This window comes from Pan paniscus, chromosome 1, assembly GCF_029289425.2.
Source record: "Pan paniscus chromosome 1, NHGRI_mPanPan1-v2.0_pri, whole genome shotgun sequence".
Lineage (NCBI taxonomy): Eukaryota > Metazoa > Chordata > Mammalia > Primates > Hominidae > Pan > Pan paniscus.
In genome coordinates, this window is record NC_073249.2 from 181,850,969 (window position 1) to 181,873,095 (window position 22,127).

General features: G+C 40.3%; 1 protein-coding gene across 3 annotated transcripts in view; it reads left to right on the forward strand.

Annotated features, from left to right (window-relative positions):
* The window catches only part of EIF2B3 (eukaryotic translation initiation factor 2B subunit gamma), a 135,855-nt gene that overhangs the window by 29,964 nt on the left and 83,764 nt on the right, over positions 1–22,127 (forward strand). For all 3 annotated transcript variants that reach the window (XM_034963599.3, XM_034963618.2, XM_034963624.2), the window contains one exon: positions 14,417–14,576. In XM_034963599.3, the coding sequence (XP_034819490.1) occupies positions 14,417–14,576 (160 nt within the window). The remainder of the gene's footprint in view (positions 1–14,416; positions 14,577–22,127) is intronic.

Here is a 22,127-nt window from a genome sequence, read left to right on the forward strand (position 1 = left end):
CTACATTAGGTATTTCTCCTAATGCTATCCCTCTCCTAGTCCCCCCACCCCCCGACAGGCCCTGGTGTGTGATGTTCCTCTCCCTGTGTCCATGTGTTCTCATTGTTCAACTCCCACTTATGAGTGAGAACATGCAGTGTTTGGTTTTCTGTTCCTGTGTTAGTTTGCTAAGAATGATGGTTTCCAGCTTCATCCATGTCTCTGCAAAGGACATGAACTCGTCCTTTTTTATGGCTGCATAGTATTCCATGGTGTATATGTGCCACATTTTCTTTATCTAGCCTATCATCGATGGGTATTTGGGTTGGTTCCAAGTCTTAGCTATTGTGAACAGTGCCACAGTAAACATACGTGTGCATGTGTCTTTATAGTAGAATGATTTATAATCCTTTGGGTATATACCCAGTAATGGGATTGCTGGGTCAAATGGTATATTTCTGGTTCCAGATCCTTGAGGAATCACCACACTGTCTTCCACAATGGTTGAACTATTTTACACTACCACCAACAGTGTAAAAGCATTCCTGTTTCTCCACATCCTCTCCAGCATCTGGTTGTTTCCTGACTTTTTAATGATCGCCATTCTAACTGAAATTAGATGGTATCTCATTGTGGTTTTGATTGGGATTTTTCTAATGACCAGTGATGATGAGCTTTTTTTCATATGTTTCTTGGCCACATAAATGTCTTCTTTTGAGAAGTATCTGTTCATATCGTTTGCCCACTTTTTGATGGGGTTTTTTTTTCTTATAAATTTGTTTAAGTTCCTTGTAGATTCTGGATATTAGCCCTTTGTCAGATGGATAGATTGCAAAATTTTCTCCCATTCTGTAGGTTGCTTGTTCACTCTGATGATAGTTTCTTTTGCTATGCAGAAGCTCTTTAGTTTAATTAGATTCCATTTGTCAATTTTGGCTTTTGTTGCCATTGCTTTTGGTGTTTTAGTCGTGGAGTCTTTGCCCATGCCTATCTCCTGAATGGTATTGCCTAGGTTTTCTTCTAGGGTTTTTATGGTTTTGGGTCTTATGTTTAAGTCTTTAATCCATCTCGATTTAATTTTTGTATAAGGTATAAGAAAGGGGTCCAGTTTCAGCTTTCTACATATGGCTAGCCAGTCTTCCCAACACCATTTATTAAATAGGGAATCCTTTCCTCATTTCTTGTTTTTGTCAGGTTTGTCAAAGATCATATGGTTGTAGATGTGCGGCATTATTTCTGAGGCCTCTGTTCCACTGGTCTATATATCTGTTTTGGTACCAGTACCATGCCGTTTTGGTTACTGTAGCCTTGTAGTATAGTTTGAAGTCAGGTAGCATGATGCCTCCAGCCACCACAATCAAGTCGGCTTCATCCCTGGGATGCAAGACTGGCTGAACGTATGCAAATCAATAAACATAATCCGTCACATAAACAGAAACAATGACAAAAACCACATGATTTCTTAACAGATGCAGAAAAAGCCTTCAATAAAATTCAACACCCCTTCATGCTAAAAAACTCTCAATAAACTAGGTATTGATGGAACGTATCTCATAATAAGAGCTATTTATGACAAACCCACAGCCAATATCATACTGAATGGGCAAAAGCTGGAAGCATTCCCTTTGAAAACCAGCACAAGACAAGGATACCCTCTCTCACCACTCCTATTCAACATAGTATTGGAAGTTCTGGTCAGGGCAATCAGGCAAGAGAAAGAAATAAAGGTATTCAAATAGGAAGAGAGGAAGTCAAATTGTCTCTATTTGCAGATGACATGGGTGTGTATTTAGAAAACCCCATCGTCCCAGCCCAAAATCTCCTTAAGCTGATAAGCAACTTCAGCAAAGTCTCAGGATACAAAATCAATGTGCAAAAATCACAAGCATTCCTATACACCAATAATAAACAGCCAAATCATGAGTTAACGCCCATTCACAATTGCTAAAAAGGGAATAAAATACCTAGGAATCCAACTCACAAGGGATGTGAAGGACCTCTTCAAGGAGAAATACAAACTACTGCTGAAGGAAATAAGAGCGGACACAAACAAATGGAAAAACATTCCATGCTCATGGATAGGAAGAATCAATATTGTGAAAATGCCCATACTGCCCAAAGTAATTTATAGATTCAAATCAAGCTACCATTAACTTTCTTCACAAAATTAGGAAAAACTACTTAAAATTTCATATGGAACCAAAAAGAGCCCATATAGCCAAGACAATTCTATTGATTTCGTAATTCATCTCCTGATGTTTTTGCTTTATATGAGTTGTTTTGTCTTTTTTGCTGCATAGATATGAAGAACTATTGTATTTTCACTTTTAATTTTGGCTTCTAGCATTATAAAATAACCTTTGTTTTATTTAATGATTTTGGCGTAATTCTACTTTGTCTGATAGCAGGATCACTTTCTTATTGTTTCCATTTGCCTGGTATATCTTTGCTTTTTAAAAATTTTTTAGCCTTTCTAAATCTCTGATTTAGGTCTATCTCTTGCATACAGCATAGAATTAGATTTTACTTTCAAGCCAGTTGAAAACCTTTTGCTTTCAATGAGTGAATTATGCTCATTTCCATTTATTGATGTGACTGACATGCCTGTTGTAAATTCTGTTGTTATTTTAATAATTTATTTTTGAGACAGAATGTCACTCCAATGCCCAAGCTGGAGTGCAGTGATGTGATCATGGCTCACTGTAGCCTCGACCTCCTGGGCTCAAGCAATCTTCCCACCTCAGCCTCCTTGGTAGCTGGGACTACAGGCACACACCACCACACCTGGCTAAATTTTTGTATTTTTTGTAGAGATGGCTAAGTCTTTGTGTTTTTTTCGCCATGTTGCCCAGGCTGGTCTCGAACTCCTGGGCTCAAGTGATATGCACACCTTAGCTTCCCAAAGTGCTGGGATTACAGGCGTGAGCCACTGCACCCAGCAAGAACTGATATTAATAAAGAGAATTGGCAAGTTAGGTTCAGTGATGACTTAAACCCTTGCTGGAGTGGTAGGGACAAAAGCCTGATTAGAGAGAATGGGAGAGGAATGAGAAAATGAAGACAGTGAGACAGCTAACTTTTTTTGAGAAATTATGATATGAAGGAAGAAGAAAAACAGGGCAGAAATTGGACCAGAAATTGGACCAGAGTGAGGCTGGTTCTTTTTTTTTTCTTTTTTTTTCAATGAAAAATTTCATACCTATAAAAGAATGTGATATAAATAAGTGCTTCCTTGCCCAGCTTATAAAAATAAAGTGTGTGTTTTCTGGTTTTTTATTTTTTATTTTTTTTACACTTATGGAGGCAAGTTGTGTTTTTTTTAAGGTAGGTATTTTTGTATGTTCTATACTGATGGGAGTGATCCCAAAGAGGAGAGGAATAAATTGATGATAGAGAAAATAAAGCATTCAATTATTCGATTCAACAGCTATATTTTTGCTACCTACAAGGAACTAATCACTGTATGATGTATGCTTGGGATGAACAGTGAGTAAAACAAAGTTCCTGCCCTTGTGGCATTTTTTGAGTAGATGAGAGGGACTGTGATCTGGTGCACGAGTGGATGGGTTTCCCTTAAATTGGAGAAAGGACGGCCAGGCGCGGTGGCTCATGCCTGTAATCCCAGCACTTTGGGAGGCCGAGGCGGGCGGATCACGAGGTCAGGAGATCGAGACCATCCTGGCTAACACAGTGAAACCCCGTCTCTACTAAAAATACAAAAAATTAGCCGGGCGTGGTGGCGGGCGCCTGTAGTCCCAGCTACTCGGGAGGCTGAGGCAGGAGAATGGCGTGAACCCAGGAGGCGGAGCTTGCAGTGAGCCGACATCACGCCACTGCACTCTAGCCTGGGCGACAGAGTGAGGCTCTGTCTCAAAAAAAAAAAAAAAAATTGGAGAAAAGACATTTAATTTATTGTACAGGCAGAATGTATAATATGTAATGCATATAGATTAATTAATTTTGTGTCAGAAAGATGTTTGCTGCTTCTAATTGCTTGTATTTTCTTATTGAAATAAGATGTAAAGCCACCAGTTAAGAGTCAGTAGGGCCAGGCTCAGTGGCTTACGCTGGTAATCCCAGCACTTTGGGAGGCCGAGGCAGGTGGATCACCTGAGATCAGGAGTTCAAGACCAGCCTGGCCAACATGGCGAAACCCCGTCTCTACTAAAAATGCAAAAATTAGCCAGGCATGGTGGTGCGCCCCTGTAATCCCAGCTACTCGGGAGGCTGAGGTGGGAGAATTGCTTGAACCTGTGAAGCGGAGGCTGCAGTGAGCTGAGATTGAGCCACTGCACTCCAGCCTGAGTGACAGAGCGAGACCCCGTCTCAAAAAAAAAAAAAGAGGAAGGGAGAAGCTGCTGAAGTTTTAAGGAAGGATGAGAATATATGAAATTATCTCTGAGAATGTAAAAGTTAATTGGCTAGGAAATGTATTGCTGGACAGTGTGAAGGATCCCCTTGAGATTTGGGTTATCAGTTTAAAAGGAGACTAGCCAATGCTGTTACCAGTTTTCTATCCATGTTTAGCTTCTTGGGTTCATATGCAAAGTAGGCAGAGAGTTAGGATATAACTAGCATCTTTACCTGGTGAGTACAAGGGATAAGAGTAGTAAGGAAGATGGTGATGTATATTAAGGAGTATTTATAGTGATGGACCACCATAAGCTGTGTAAACGAGACCACCAAAGGAATTAGGGTGCTATAAATCAGTGTAACAAATGGATTGAGGATCCTGTTAGAATCAGAATTGCTGGAGCCAGAGTAAAAAGTCAGTGAGTTGGAAAAATAGAAGGTGGTGATCAGACAATAGGATGTAAGCTTTTTGAGGTCAGGGATTTTTGTTTGTTTGTTCATTGCTGTATCTCTATAATGCCTGGCCATATTCAGGGTTCAATATATGTGTGTTACATGAATTAATACAATATTTTAAAGTGAGATTTTGGAGTTGGTGCAATTTTTGGTAATGCCAAGGAGTAGAGTATAACAAAGTGGTTGAGTGACTAAGGCGAGAAGGAGAAAAAAATAATTGAACATGATGAGGTCATGGAGTCTCAGCCATAAGGATGTTAAAGTCACTGAAGTAATTTTTTTAAAAAACAGAGATAAGAAAATAGTCCTAATGTCTTTTTTAAAAAACTCATACTGGTCAGGTGCAGTGGCTTACGCCTGTAATCCCAACACTTCGGGAGGCCAAGGTGGGTGGATCACTTGAGGCTAGGAGTTTGAAACCAGCCTGGCCAACATGGCATAATCCTGTCTCTACTGAAAATACAAAAATCAGCCAGGTGTGGTGACACATGCCTGTAATCCTAGCTACTCTGGAAGCTGAGGCACAAGAATCGCTTGAACCCCAGAGGTGGAGGTTGCAGTGAGCCAAGATCACACCATTGCACTCCAGTCTGGGCGATAGAGCAAGACTCTTGTCTCAAAAAATAAATAAATAAACACCTTATACTTATTGAAGTTATATGTATATATCATTTAAATAATTCAATATCATTTAATAAATTAATAATTTAATAATTTAAATAATTCAATAGTTCAAGCTTTGTTCCTAAAAATATTAGTCCCCTGACCACCCCCACCCCATATCCCTAACCCGAAAGGTTCTCTTCTTTTAGCTACTTTGTTTTTTATCTGTATGTCTCTAAATAACATGCTAAAATTGTTACTTCTTGAATTTTCTGTTTTGTTTGTTTGTTTTTCAGAAACACGATCTCACTCTGTCACGGGTGCTGGAGTGCAATGGCACAGTCATAGCTTACTGCAGCCTGAAACCTGGGCTCAAATGATCCTCCTGCCTCAACCTCTCAAGTAGCTGGGACTACAGGCATGCACCACCATGCCTGGCTAATTTTTAAAATTTTTTGTAGAGATAAGGTCTCGCTATGTTGCCCAGGCTGGTTTCAAACTCCTGGCCTCAAACAGTTCTCCCACCTTGGCCTCCCAAAATGCTGGGGTTACAAGCATGAGCCACTGTGCTCAGCCAACCCTAAGTTTTAAAAAGATTTATTGGTTGTATTTTTCTCATTGTTATGAACTTCCCTTTAGAGTGAAAGTTTGATTTGGGAGAACAAAAAAAATCTCTTGTTTTTTTCTATTCCAAGTCAGTGCATTTAGAGATGAAAATTAAATTGCATATATCTAAATCCTAGAAGAGACGTGACAGGCATTTTTATAGGGAACTCATTTGAACAGAATTAAAAATTAATATAGGTGCTTCTTTCCTAGCTTCACACAGTAAGGAAGAATATAATTCCTCTATTTGTTCTTAATCTGAAGAGGAAAATTTCCTTGGAGGATGTGAATGAATTATGAATATTAGAACCATAAATGTTGAGCCTTCATTTTAAGTTGTAAATCTAGCAAGCATATCGTCATTCTTCAGCCGTGCCCTCCAGGACAGCTGCTTTTGACCTCTTTCCTTTCAGACATCTCTGCCTTTTGCTTCTTTGGTAGTAGCAGGTTCATTTCCTACCTTCTTGCATTAGGGAACTGCAAAGTTGTCTCTGTGGCCCCTGTCCTAACTCTGAACAGTCAGTCTCTACAAAGGGAGCATTCACCTCTGTCAGAATGTATACTGTTTCTAAACATTTAAAATCAGATGTTTTAATATTTGAGTCAAATTAAACAAAGAGAAGGAGATAACAGGAAAAGTACTAACATTTACTCATGCGTGTTTGCCAGCACTAGGTTGAACTCTGGATATACAAAGATAAAAGGGCTCCTTATGGAGCTCAAAGTCTAGATGGAAAAAATATATATGTAATCCAATTAGTGAATTAAGGTCTGTAATGGATCAGAAAATGCATCATCTCTAGGGGAGATAATATATCGGCTCTGCCCTTTCTAGTAACTGTGACGAGACCTGAATTTTGATGGATAAATATATAATAGAGTAGGAAGACAGACTAGGGTATACATTCTTGGCAGTCGACTCTATCAAATTAACACTGGCGGCCAGGTGCAGTGGCTCATGCCTGTAATCCCAGCACCTGAGGAAGCCAAGGCAGGAGGATCACTTGAGGTCAGGAGTTTGAGAACCAGCCTGGCCAACATGGCGAAACACTGTCTGTACTAAAAATGTAAAAATTAGTTGGGCATGGTGGCAGGTACCTGTAATCCCAGCTACTCGGGAGGCTGAGGCACAAGAATTGCTTGAACCTCGGGGGGCGGAGGTTGCAGTGAGCCGTGATCGTGCCATTTTACTCCAGCCTGGGCAATAGCCTGGGCAATAGAGCGAGACTCTTTCTCAAAAAAAAAAGAAAAGAAAAGAAAAGAAAAAGTTAACATTGGCTATGTGGAGGGGAGTTGGGGGAGAGAAGACTGAATTAGGTAGGTGGAGTCATATTTTGAAGACCCTTAAAGTCATGCTAAGGAATTCCAACTTAATCTTGTTGAGCAGCAATCTCCAAAATAGGCTGTACTCAAAGCCAGGTGGTGTACAGAATTAAGTACCAGAGGAAAATGTTAGAATTTCTTGTTTTTAAATGTTTTATTTATTCCTTTTTAAATGTCTATCTTTATATATATTATATAAAGAGCATATCATATTATAGTGATCTATATATTTTTTAAAAAATTTTAAGGTAAGTGGCAATAAGTTCAACTTTTTTGATGTTTGGAAAACACTGTTTTAGGGTGTCTTTGAGCAGGGAAAAGACATATGCAGTAGAAATTAGAGTATGGATTAGAATAAGGGAAAACTGGAGCAAGAGAGGCACCAGCCAAGAGACTGGAAGAAGATTTTGAGACCTGAACTAAGGCAGTGCAATAGGGGAAGAGTAGGGGACAGGGCAGGAGAGGAAGGACTTCCATCCTGGACTATGGGCGGATTTCTGGCATCAGATTCTGGATGGTAGCAACAGCATGATTAAACTAAGGAATATAGTAAGGATATTTAGCTGTGAGCCCAAGGATTATCACATTTCTTACTTACTGACTGAGTTGGTCATTTTCCTTCCTAGAGCTACTGCCCCAACCTCAGTGAAAACAATGTGGCAGTTGGCCCTTGGCCTTGCACTTTGAGGACTATAGACTGGAATCTTTTCCAAGCATTTTAAACCAAAACTGAGGTCTCCATTGCAGTTAGCCTTTGGTGTTTATTCAAGCACACAAACTATGCCAGGTGCAGTGGCTCATGCATGTAATCCCAGCATTTTGGGAGGCTGAGGCAGGAGGATTGCTTGAGTCCAGGAGTTTGAGACCAGCCTGGGCAATATAGGGAGACCCCTTGTCTAAAAAAAAAGAAAAGAAAAGAAAAAGCACACAAACTACTCTTGGGGATTTGACTGGGATTGGACCACATAGGAAAATGTAAAATGTGACCTTCATAGTCACACCAAGTAGCTGAACTCATGAGTTCCATATGGGCAGGGGTGGCATGCAGGCTGGTGATTTGGATCATAGCCATTATTTGTGGAAGCACTGGGTGAGTAGAGAAGCATGGTAGTTACCTTGCCCTGACAGTTTTTTTCCAAGGGAGTAAATGTGTTTTTCTTTCTCCTTGTCATAAGAAATCGGTTGCCAGATTGTGTTATTTATAACAATCTGTCATGGAACAGCTGCCAGGAAAAGAAAAGAGGCTATTCCCAGTAGCTCTCCTCACCTCCCGCCCCACCACTACAGCCACACACACACACACACATCCGGTTTTCTGATTTAACCTTTTTTCCCCTCTAATTTTACTCAGTGGTTTTGGCTTGATCGAAAATGTTCTTGTAATGAGAGATTTCTGGGCTTTGCCATGGCTTGGTAATTGGGTTTTCTGAGCTTAATTTGTTTACTTTAGTCAAGACTAACTGGCAGCAGTTTGGATTTTGAATTCCTGGGTGTTTTGGACACTTTAAACACTAAAGTGCTGCCTTCCCTTGAAACCTTGCATGTTTCTATATTGTCAAGAGTGCACACATCTGCTTTCCTTCTGAGTTGTGCTTTCTGCCCTTGACATTGCCCTGGCTTCTCTAGAGGAGCAGGCTTGGGATGAGGCATAGCAAGGACTGTTGGAATAGTGAGTAGGGAGATCTTTCGAGAGGCCAGTTGGTCTCTGCAGAAGAGGCATACTGTTGGCATTAGAAAAGAAGTGGGTCCATGAAACAAAGGCAGCTGAGTGTTGGCATGTTCAGGGAACTTTAAAATTAACTGCATTTCTGACACACAGTTGCTTCACAGTCCAAACAGTCCATGTTTATTCATGGCTTGTGGTCACACATGATCAAAAATACTTCTCTGGGTCTTATCAGTTTTTCTACTTTCTCTCTCTCTGGGCTCCAGTTACTAGAAAGCCATTTGCATTCCTAGAATGGGCTTTACATTTTAGAATAAAAATAAAAACAATGATCATTTCTTTCTGTTACTGCGTTTATAAAATCAGGCCAGGCGCAGTGGCTTATGCCTGTAATTCCAGCACTTTGGGAGGCTGAGACAGGAAGATCACTTGAGCCTGAGTTCGAGACCAGCCCTGGCAACATAGTGAGATCCCGTCTCTACAAAAAAAAAAAAAAAAAGAAGAAGAAGAAATTAAAATTAGTGGACATAGTGGCATGTGGTGCCTGTAGTCCCAGCTACTTAGGAAGCCGAGGTGGTAGGATGCTTGAGTCCAAGAATTTGAGGTTACAGTGAGCTATGATCACACCTCTGCACTCCAGCCTGGGCAACAGACTGAGACCCTGTCTCAAAAAAAAAAAAAAAAAAAAAAAAAGGTATTATGAAGGTATAAGTGTGATTTAGCTTTCCTTTCTTTCTTCTTCTGAGATTTCCAGCTTTGGAAATTGATCAGACAACAAACACTTTCCTTTGGAAGTGATGGAGTTGCACAGAGGATGAGATGTGTTTGGTCTCAGTGACTCTTACATGGTGCATTCTCTGGGAACAGAGGCAGGAGAGGGGCTGATGGAACAGCACCTCCGTCTGTATGCTAGGCCCTGTTCTTTCAGACCCACGCCTTTCTTTTCACACTAAGAACAGATGGCAACCAGACATTTAGTGGAGGGGTCTGTTCCTTGTGATCCTTGGGGATTTTGCATTCAGTTTAGCAAAAAGTCACCAAAACGCAAAGAGAGAAATGAGCCTACAGCCTGTTCACAATTATGCAGGACTTGTTTGGCATTCACTGTACTGACAGATTTAAACACTTTTGCAGATATCGAATGATAACAGCATTTATTTGCCAAGACAACATTGTTACCACTTCTGAGGCATCTGCATTGGAGTCATTTTCTTGATTTTGGAGTATACTTAATAGTTCAATTTATTGTAGATCAGTCAACTTGCAAAAAAACAGCCATCTTATTAGAGAAACTTAGAAAAATAGAAAGGGGATTTTTTTCCTCAGCAAATTGTCATTTTCATTCTGATGAAATGGGGCAACTTCTGTACTGTTGTAATGACAACTCTGTGAATGTCTTTAGTAATGATTTGTCTCCTTGTCTTTCTAAGCATTGTTCTAAGTAGGATTCTGCAGGCTGTTTCTTTAGTTTGTATGTATGTGGTCTGATTTGTTCACGTTTGCTGCTTCCTGCATGGTGAGTTGCAGGTGTAGGGTTTTTTTTTTCCTAAAGAGATGTTTATGGGAACTTTTTTTTTTTTTTTGAGACGGAGTCTTGCACTGTTACCCAGGCTGGAGTGCAGTGGCGCGATCTCGGCTCACGGCAAGCTCCGCCCCCTGCGTTCATGCCATTCTCCTGCCTCAGCCTCCCGAGTAGCTGGGACTACAGGCGCCTGCCACCACGCCCGGCTGATTTTTTGTACTTTTAGTAGAGACGAGGTTTCACCATGGTAGCCAGGATGGTCTCGATCTCCTGACGTTGTGATCCACCCGCCTCGGCCTCCCAAAGTGCTGGGATTACAGGTGTGAGCCACTGCGCCCAGTGGGAACTTTTTTTTTTTTTAGTCTCAGAGTTAAAATCTAAAAAGAATTTAGAGAGCCTTAAGCAGAAGAGTAGGAAACAATCCGAATTTGAGCTTAACTTTAAAAGGCCTTCAAAAGAAATTGTTCAGGCTATAAATAACAAGTTACATGTGGAAAAAGAAATGGTGATTCTGTTGCAGATTCTATATTCAGAATAAGAAATTTCAGGCAGTAACATAAGGCATTCTGATGGTTGAGTCTCACTTTCTGAGCAAACAAGACTCTTTGATTTGGTAGACTATGAGTTGAAATCATCCATTTTCCCACCCAAACCAGGAATCATGATTTTAAATTAAAATATTAGGAAAGTTTGGAGTACTTACAAAAAAAAAAAATACATGTAGACTCACTTCATTCTTGAACCCAAAATAATTTGGTCCAATGTTTTCCAGACTATTTATTTATTTGAGACAAGGCCTCACTCTGTCACCCAGGCTGGAATCCAGTGGAGTAATTGTAGCTCACTAGAGTCTTGAACTCCTCTGAGGTTTAAGCAATCCTCTTGCCTCAGCCTCCCAAGTAGCTGGGACTATAAGTGCATGCCACCACACCTGGCTAACTTTTTAAAAATTTTATTTGCTAATTTAAAAAATGTTTTATGTATTTTTAGAGATGGGGTCTTACTATATTGTTCAGGCTGGCCTCAAATTCCTGGCCTCAAGTGATGCTCCTGCCTCAGCCTCCAGAGTACCTTGGCTTACAGGTGCAAGACACTGTGCCAGGCCTTTTTTTTTTTTTTTTTTTTTGAGACAGCATCTTGCACTGTCACCCAGGCAGAAGTGCAGTGATGTGATCATAGCTCACTCTAACCTTGAACTCCTGGGCTCATGCAGTCCTCCTGCCTTGGCATCCCAAAGCACTGGGATTACAGGTGTGAGCCACTCTGCCCAGCCTAGACTTTTTTAAAGTAGCATAATTGGTTTTCCAAGACAAAGCTTATCCAGAAGCCTGGAAAATAAAATTAATAAAAGAGGAGCTGCCTTGGTTGATTCACGAAGGGCAAATCAGAACCTGCCTTTCCCTGAGGCACATCTGGAATTACAGGCATGTGCTACTGTGCCTGGCCCTAAACTATGTTTCTTTTTTTTCTTTCTTTGGAGATAGAGTCTTGCTCTGTCATCCAAGCTGGAGTGCAGTGGTGCTATCTCGGCCCACTGCAATTTCCACCTCCTGGGTTCAAGCAATTCTCCTGCCTCAGCCTCCCGAGTAGCTGGGACTATAGGCATGTGCCACCATGCCCGGCTAATTTTTGTATTTTAGTAGAGATAGGGTTTCACTGTGTTGCTCAGGCTGGTCTCAAACTCCTGAACTCAGGCACTCCGCCCACCTTGGCGTCCCAAAATGCTGGGATACAGGCATAAGCCACTGCGCCCAGCCTAAACTATATTTCTTTAACACTATTCAGTAATACAGATTCTTTAGTTATACAAATAGCCATTACTAATTGTTAAATCTTAGTTACATAACTACTATAAATCTGTTTCTTCGTTGGTAAAGTGCTAATAATAACAGCTCTGGGCTAGGTGCGGTGGCTCACGCCTGTACTCCTAGCACTTTGGGAGGCCAAAGTGGGCAAATTGCTTGAGTCCAGGAGTTCGAGTCCAGCCTGGGAAACATAGGAAGACCCTGTCTCTACTAAAAATAAAAATAAAAATTAGCCAGGTGTGGTGGGGCACGCCTGTAGTCCCAGCTACTAAGGAGGCTGAGGTGGGAGGATCACTTGAGCCCAGGAAGTCGAGGCTGCAGTAAGCCATGATCATGCCACTGCACTCCAGCCTGGGTGACAGAACAAGACCCTGTCTCAAAAAAACAAAAATTTATATATAGATATAGATATAGATAGTTCTTACTGCATATGGTTGTTGTGAAGATTGAAATATGTTTTTGGCCGGGCGTGGTGGCTCACACCTGTAATCTCAGCACTTTGGGAGGCTGAGACAGGATTGTTTGAGCCCACCAGTTCAAGACCAACCTGGACTACATAGTGAGAAACATAGTGAGACCCTGTCTCTATTTTTTTTTAATTTAAAAATAAAATTAAAATAAAAAATAAGGCGAGGCGTGGTGGCTCACACCTGTAATCCCAGCACTTTGGGAGGCCGAGGCGGGCGGATCACGAGGTCAGGAGATCGAGACCATCCTGGCTAACACGGTGAAACACCGTCTCTACTAAAAACACAAAAAAAATTAGCCGGGCGTGGTGGCGGGCGCCTGTAGTCCCAGCTACTCAGGAGGCTGAGGCAGGAGAATGGCATGAACCCGGGAGGCGGAGCTTGCCGTGAGCCGAGATCTTGCCAGTGCACTCCAGCTTGGGCAACAGAGCGAGACTCTGTCTCAAAAAAAAAATAAATAAAATAAAATAAAATAAAATAAAATAAAATAAATAATGTTTGCAAAGTGTTATCGCAATTCCTGGCCAATAGTAAGCATTCAGTAAACATTAGTTATCATTGTTAGTTTTTATTATAATTAATCTGAGATATTAGAATTATAATCAGGCATGGTAGCTCATGCCTATAATCCCAACACTTTGGGAGGCCGAGGTGAGTGGATCACTTGAACCCAGGAGTTTGAGACTAGCCTAGGCAACATAGGGAGACACCATCTCTACAAAAATGTAAAAATTAGCCAAGTGTGGTGGTACATACCTGTAGTCCCAGCTACTTGGGAGGCTGAGGCAGGAGGATGACTTGAGCCTGGCAGGTCGAGGCTGCAGTGAGCTGTGACCACACCGCTGCATTCCAGTCTAGGTGACAGAGTAAGACCCTGTCTGGAAAAAAAAAAAAAAAAAAAATATATATATATATATATATATAAAATCAGAAAGCCCACCAATATGAGAAAACCTTTTCTTCGTTGATTTATTCATTCATTTGTTAAACAATTATTAAATACCAACTGTGTGTCAGACACTGGTAACAGGCCTTATTTTTCTCAGGTATAAAAATAGAGGCCAGTAATGTTAATAATAACAATGCCTTTCTGTCATTCTTATGCTATTTTTATAAGATTGAATGGGTGCCTTGTACATACCTGAGGTTACATTGTAATTATTTACTATAGAATGTTAAGTTCCTAAGAATGAGGCATTGTATTCTGTTCATCCTGTTATTTCCTAGTACTGTAGTAAAGTGATTGTTCTTTGCCATATTAAATCATCAAACTATATGAAAATGCTCTTTTAAACTATAAAGAGATGTATAAATATAAGATCATATATTCCATAGTCATAGAAATAGACAATGTGGTGGTTTTCAGACTGTTTCTTAGAACCTAGGGTTCCAGAGATGTCTCAGGGACTGCCCACACAGTTCCTGAGGTACACAAGGGAGAGGTAGAGTTTCCAGACCCTATACCAGCACAATTCAATGAGAACAACCCCATTTATTTTACTTGTTTGGCTATGAAAAATGCTTGAAGAGTATTGTCTGATTTGTGTGCTTTTAAGCCATCCTAATTTTGTCTTGTGATGATTTGTGTAATCCATTGTCCTTTATGATATTGACTTTTCCCATCTCCATTTAACAGACAGATGTGCTGGTGCTGAGCTGTGATCTGATAACAGACGTTGCCTTACATGAGGTTGTGGACCTGTTTAGAGCTTATGATGCATCACTTGCTATGTTGATGAGAAAAGGCCAAGATAGCATAGAACCTGTTCCCGGTCAAAAGGGGAAAAAAAAAGCAGGTAAGGAAGATTGGAGTTTGTTTTGTTTGTTGAGTTTTCGTAATTATTATTCTCACTCATGCTTTCCCTGAAAAAACATTTATTAATAATCTACTATACATCACAGATTCTGTGCTAGGAGTTGATGACATAAAGTCAAATAAGACACAGTCCCTGAATGGAAAATGCTTAGAACTATTGATTAGATTCTTTAATGTCCTTTTGTATGCAGAGAGGAACATTCAGAACTATTTGCATTGTATTTAAGGCTCAAATAATTGAATACGTATATCTAAGAAACAAACAAACAAAAATCTAATTTAAAATTAACTTTTAAAAATAGGCCAGGTGCGGTGGCTCACACCTGTGATCCCAGCACTTTGGGAGACCGAGGCAGGGGGATCACAAGGTCAGGAGTTTGAGACCAGCCTGGCCAACATGGTGAAACCCCATCTCTACTAAAAATACAAAAATTAGCTGGGCGTGGTGGCGTGTGCCTGTAATCCCAGCTACTCAGGAGGCTGAGGGAGGAGAATTGCTTGAACCCAGGAGGGGGAGGTTGCAGTGAGCCGAGATCGCGCCACTGCACTCCAGCCTGGGCAACAGAGCAAGACTCCATCTCGGTGGGGGGAGAAAAGGAATTAAAGTTACTATCACAAATTTAGTATGGCTGGTTCTTTCAATGCTTCAGTCACCCTAAATGACCAATAAATGTGATAGTTGTTTCTTTTTCTTTTTCTTTCTTTTTTTTGAGATGGAGACTCGCTCTGTTGCCAGGCTGGAGTGCAGTGGCACCATCTCGGTTCACTCCAATCTCCACCTCCCGGGTTCAAGCACTTCACCTGCCTCAGCCTACCGAGTAGCTGGGACTACATGCACATGCCACCACACCCAGCTAATTTTTGTATTTTTAGTAGAGACGGGGTTTCACCATGTTGGCCAGGATGGTCTCTTACTTATCTCTTGACCCTGTGATCCACCTGCCTCTGTCTCCCAAAGTGCTAGGATTACAGGCATGAGCCACTGTGCCCAGCCGATAGTTGTTAATCATGCTTATCTTCCTAGGATTATAACATACTTATTTTGATTGTAACATACTTATTTTGATACTTATTTTCCTAGGATTCTAGTAGTCCTTTTATGAGTTTAAATTTTCCTGAATGATGTGTTTTTTTCCTTGAAGTTTTCCTCTGGAATGATGTATTCTTTAGGTTTTGCTTTGCCTGCATTATGTAACCCACTATTTTGTCGTTATTATATGTTGGCATATTTTGTTACAATTATTAGACTATGTATAGCTTATTAATTTCTTACTATTATTAATAGAGCCACTGAGAGCCTTCATACTTAGGATTTGAATAATCTAGTTAATATTTTAGGACGTTTGGTTAAATTATAATTTTCCAGTATAACATTGAAACTTGTTTCTAGTTGCTTTTTGTGTTCAGATGATCACTGGTGCAGATTAATTGTTGGATACTTTTTCTACATTATTGTTATGTGATGATACTCATGCTGATCAGTCTTTTTGTTCTTCATATAGTTTCTGCTTTTGCAAGGTCTGGTTTACTTACAATTCCCTGTATTCATTCTTTTCTGCCTACACAGATAGAAATAAATATATAACCAGATTTTATAAACAGATATATGTTTCATAATTAATTTTTTTGTTTCCTTTGTACTCTATTTATAAAAATCAATTAAAAAATCAACTTATTCTTCTTGTCATTAGAACTTTTCTTTAAATTTTCTCCCTTTTCATAGGCATTGATAAAACTTTTTAATACACTTTATATATAGTTTTTATGTCTTAAGTATCATTATAAATGCACAGATTTTCACAATTCCTTTTCTTTTATTGTAAATTTAACAATTTATAATTGTATAAATTTATGGGATACAAAGTGATGTTATAATTTATGTATACAATGTGGAATAATTAAATTAAACAGGTTAACATATCCATCCCTCAAATACTTAACATTTTTCATGGTGAGAACATTTGAAATTTACTCTCTTAGCAATTTTGAAATGTACAATACTCTTGTTAACTATATTTACAACATAATTCTATTTTAAATTAACTGTAACTATTAGCTACCTACCATCCATTTTTAAATGTTTTCATGCTTAAATTGTCAGTTTGGCCAATGGAAGTCCTTTAAGCTGGATCCTTTATCCTCTGAAAAAGTATGATGTATACTGGTAACTTTCTATAGCTGGAGTGTGAATATAGGAGGCAGAGAAGCAGATAGGACTGGAGAAGAGCCAGATATCAGACGAAAGAGTTTGAATTCTTGCCCAAAACAGTGAGGAAGTTGTTGAAGTAAACAAGATAGTGTCATAATTAGATTAGATTAATGTTTTAAGAAGATTTTTCTTTCCTTTTGTTTCTTTTTTTTTTTTTTTTTTTTTTTTTGAGAAAGGGTCTTACTCTGTTGCCGAGGCTAGAGTGCAGTGGCTCAATCTTGGCTCGCTGCAAACCTCTGCTTCCTGGGCTCAAGCAATCCTCCCACCTCAGCCTCCTGAGTAACTGGGACTATAGGCACTCGCCACCATGCCTGGCTAACTTTTTGTATTTTTTGTAGGCACAGGGTTTCACAATGTTGCCCAGGCTGGCCTCGAACTCTTGAGCTCAAAAGCGATCTCCCTGCCTCCGTCTCCCAAAGTGCTGGGATTACAGGCATGAGTCACCACACTTGGCCTCTTTCTTTCTTTCTTTTTAAAAAGATACTGGGGGGCACCATGGCTCAGGACCGTAATCCTAGCACTTTGGGAAGCTGAGGCAAACAGATGGCTTGAGCCCAGGAGTTTGAGACCAGCCTGGGTAACATGGTGAAACCCCATCTCTACAAACAATTTTTTAAAAATTAGCTGGGCATGGTGGCTTGTGAGCCTCTAGTCCCAGCTACCTGGGAGGCTGAGGTGAGAGGATCGCTTGAGCCCGGGATGTCGAGGCTACAGTGAACCATGATCATGCCACTGCACTCCAGAGTCTCACTCTGTCCCAAAAAAAAAACAGAGAGAGAGAGAGAGAGAAATTAGGTCTCATTATGTTGCCCAGGCTGGTCTCAAACTCTTGACCTCAAGCAATTCTCCCACCTCAGCCTGCCAAGTAGCTGGTATTACAGGTACCAGCCATCACTCCTGGCTCAAGTTTTCATTCTTAATATGAAATTTTAAACTCCTCAATACCTATATTTTGTTACATTTGAAGGCTAAGATTCACCTAAATAATTGAGTTTTAAATTCCTCCCATAGAATGCTATGCATTTCCATCATAAGCATTTTTTAAAGAATCATAAGTTTTTCAGATTATATATTTGGCATGCCTCTTGGCTGCTGTTGTGTGCCAGAACAGCCTGCAGTCCACTGTTTCCCAGATATTGTTTAATAGTCTAGATCTTCTAGACCCAACTTCCTCAAATGGCGTTCTTACTGACTTATAGGGGAATGGCTAATCTCTGGATGTTTCTGGAGCCACCTTTCTTCCCCTTGCACTTTCTTCTCAGAAAATTTATAGGAGATACAGATACTAAAGAGGGCAGGATCAAATTCATGTTTAGACTTTTTGGAGTATTTCATTCCTGCTGCAGGTCTTTACACAGCTTCCTTGCCTGAAATGCTCTCTAGTCCCTGTCTCCTCCGAACACATATATTCCAAATCCAGCTTAGCCTTCAAGTTATTTCTGAGAAAGACCTATCCTCACCTTTTAATATAAACTATATCCTTTTGTTTGCCTACATATAGCAGCCTGCTCTCTTATTTACTCTTTCCCCTAGTGGACTATAAGCTCCATAAGGGAAGGGATCATATCTGTTTTGTTTATTTTATTCCCACCACCTGGCCCAGTTATGTCCCATGGTGAACAATCAATAAATATTATTGAATGGCCTGCTTATAAAGGCAGCTCTTCCTGCCCCCCACCCCAGGTAAGTGAAGGTAGACCTGAGCACTAGCAGTTTAAAATCCTAAAGATGTTAGTCTGAGCTATAGTTGGATTCATAAGTAGGTATTACAAGAGCGCGTGAGCTTGTAATGCTTTTAGCAATATGGATCTAGCAGACTGATACTGACTACATTGTCTATTAATTTTATGTTTAGAAATGGTTTCAAGATTTTTAAATAAATACCCAGCACTGCACCATGATTGTTAACAGCACAAGGTCTATAGAGTTCAGACTGGGTTTCAGTGCTCAAAAGCTGTGGGATTTTGGGCAAATTACCTTGATCTTCATGAATTTCATTTTCTTCTGTTGTAAAGTGAGCCTGAATCCTTTCAGGATTTTTGTGAGAATTAAATGACATGTTTATAAGGCATGTGGCCCATTCGTTACCTGAAAGATAGTAGATGCTTAATAATTTGTAATTACTATTGTAATTTGGTACTGAAACTTAACAAATCTCATTTAATAACTTTGTAAACATTCTATATCACATATTTATTTCATGTAAAATGGCAGTACTTTAAAAAACCACAGAATATCAGAGTGTTTTTGTTTGCATTTTTACCATAATAGCTTGTAAGTTTGAAGGGAAACTCATAGTGACAAATGTCTAGACAAGCCTCTTTGGAAGGCTCACATGTAACTTTTTTTGAGACAGAGTCTCATTCTGTCACCCAGGCTGGAGTGCAACGGCGCGATCTTGGCTCACTGCAACCTCTGCCTCTTGGGTTCAAGCAATTCTCCTGCCTCAGCCTCCTGAGTAGGTGGGTTTACAGGCGTCCACCACCACGCTCAGCTAATTTTTTTTTTTTTTGTATTTTTAGTAGAGATGGGGTTTCACCATGTTGGCCAGGCTGGTTTTGAACTCCTGACCTCAAGTGATCCACCCGCCTTGGCCTCCCGAAGTGCTAGGATTACAGCCATGAGCTACTGCGCCCGGCCCACATGTAACTTTTCTAGTGATTCAAACAGCCCTGCTTTCTAGCATTTTCTAGAACGTACCAACTTTTGAAAAAAAAATTTTTTTCTCAGGAAATAAATGGACAACTTAGAAGTGTAAGCAAGACCCAGAAACCCAGCTAAGGCTGTGTGGGGAAATGGGGTTCTAAACTCTGAGAAACCTCATTTCTTTTTTTTCATCAGTAGATACCATTATTATTCAGCCATTGTCTCGCCATTGCTTGATACTACTTACTGAGTGAAAGGGTGAAGAGATCAGCTTACCACAGTTACTGAGTATGTATTATGCCAACTCCTGAACTAGGCACCAAGGCTATAGAAACGGAAAAAAAAAAAAAAAAAAAAAAAGCCACAATATCCGTACCCTCAAGGAGACACAAAAAAGTGTTCATTGTACTCTCCCCAGTCATAGGGCATTTTAAGAAACTTGGAATCTGATGGGGAAAATTAGACTAGGTATTGTGTTTTTAAAAGAATTTACAGGCTGGGTGCAGTGGCTCACGCCTATAATCCCAGCAGTTTGGGAGGCCAAGGCGGGAGGATCATTTGAGGTCAGTAGTTTGAGACCAGCCTGACCAACATGGTGAAACCCTCTCTCTCTAAAAATACAAAAAAAATTAGCTGGGTGTGGTGGCACATGCCTGTAGTCCCAGCTACTCAGGAGGCTGAGGCAGGAGAATTGCTTGAACCCGGGAGGCAGAGGTTGCAGTGAGCCAAGATCACGCCACTGTATTCCACCCTGGGCAACAGAGCAAGACTCCATCTCCAAAATAAAAAAAGAATTTATAAAAGCCTCTCATTTGTAATTGTTTACATTCACAAACATCAAACAGTAAAGACGACACATAGAGAATTTCAGTGACACCGTATATACATATATATCTTAAACTTGCAATAATATGTAAAAATAATTTGTTTTCCATCCCTTGTTAGAAACTTTCCTTTTCTCAATTTCAGTGAGAAGATAATATATTTATATTGCTTTATTGCAGATAATATGTTTATTAGGGGGCTTTTTTTTCCTGTACATTCCTCTATGTAATTGTTTAATACTATCATGATTTAATGACACAAATCATTGACTATTGTCTCTATAGTCCCACTGTATCTCTTGGAATACTTGAAATAGAAAATGTTCTAGGAAACTTTATTTAACCAATCCAATTCACTGTAGTATTTCCCAAACTCCTCAGTTCTCAGAGTTATATAGCCTTGGCCCAGACTAGAATCAGTACATGTTAATGTACTTCAGAACCATGAGTGAAAACTCTTACTTGGCTGTCACCTCTTAATCGGCTTAGCTCCCTCTGCACTAACAGATGTTGGCAGGCAGTTCTGAGCCTGTACAGTATTTCTTTTGCTACAGCTTTCTTTATTTCTCTTGAAGCTGTTCTACCAAAAAAAACCTGTTTGGGCTTCTGTGTTAACTATTTTCTCCTCTCAGTCTTCCAAATCCCACCCCATTTTAAAAAATAAAGTGGGCCAGGCGTGTGGCACACACCTATAATCCCAGCACTTTGGGAGGCTGAGGTGGGTGGATCACCTGAGGTCGGGAATTCAAGACCAGTCTGGCCAACATGGTGAAACCCTGTCTCTACTAAAAATACAAAAATTAGCTGGGCGTGGTGGCGGGTGCCTGTAATCCCAGCTACTCGGGAGGCTAAGGCAGGAGAATTGCTTGAACCTGGGAGGCGGAGGTTGTAGTGAGCTGGGATCACCACTGCACTCCAGCCTGGGCAACAAGAACAAAATTCCTTCTCAAAAAATAAAAATAAAATAAAAAATAATAAAAAATTAAAAAAATTTAAAAAACAAAATAAAAATAAAGTGACTTGAAATTCCTACATACTCAAAATTGAATTTTGTTTTGTTTTGTTTTGTTTTTTGAGACAGAGTCTCACTCTGTCACCCAGGCTAGATTGCAGTGGCACAATCTTGGCCCACTGCAACCTCTGCCCTCCGAGTTCAAGTGATTCTCCTGCCTCAGCCTCCCGAGTAGCTGGGATTACAGGCGCCTGCCACTGCACCTAGCTAATTTTTTGTATTTTTTAGTAAAGACAAGGTTTTACCATCTTGGCCAGGCTGGTCTTGAACTCCTTACCTCGTGATCCACCTGCCTCAGCCTCCCAAAGTGCCGGGATTACAGGTGTGAGCCACTGCGCCCAGCCTGTTTCACTCTTGTTGCCCAGGTTGGAGTGCAATGGCACGATCTTGGCTCACCGCAACCTCCATCTCCTGGATTCAAGTGATTCTCTTGCCTCAGCCTCCCGAGTAGCTGGGATTACAGGCGTGTGCCACCATGCCTGGCTAATTTTGTATTTTTAGTAGAGACGGGGTTTCTCCATTTTGGTCAGGCTGGTCTCAAAATCCCAACCTCAGGTGATCTTCCCGCCTCGGCCCCCCAAAGTGCTGGGATTACAGGTGTGAGCCACTGTGCCCAGCCATAATTTTCTTATTTACCAAGTGTTTGTCTTGTTTTTTATGGCCTAATAGCATTTTGACCTAATAGCATTTATGGCCTAATAGCATTTTGTGGACAGTTGCTAGAGATAACATCAGTGGTAAGTGGTAAGAGCCAGAACTCAAACCCATGCCTTCTGATTCCATAACCTGTGCTATTTCTTTTTTGAATTTAGTTTTTATCTTTATCAAAGTTTTATATGC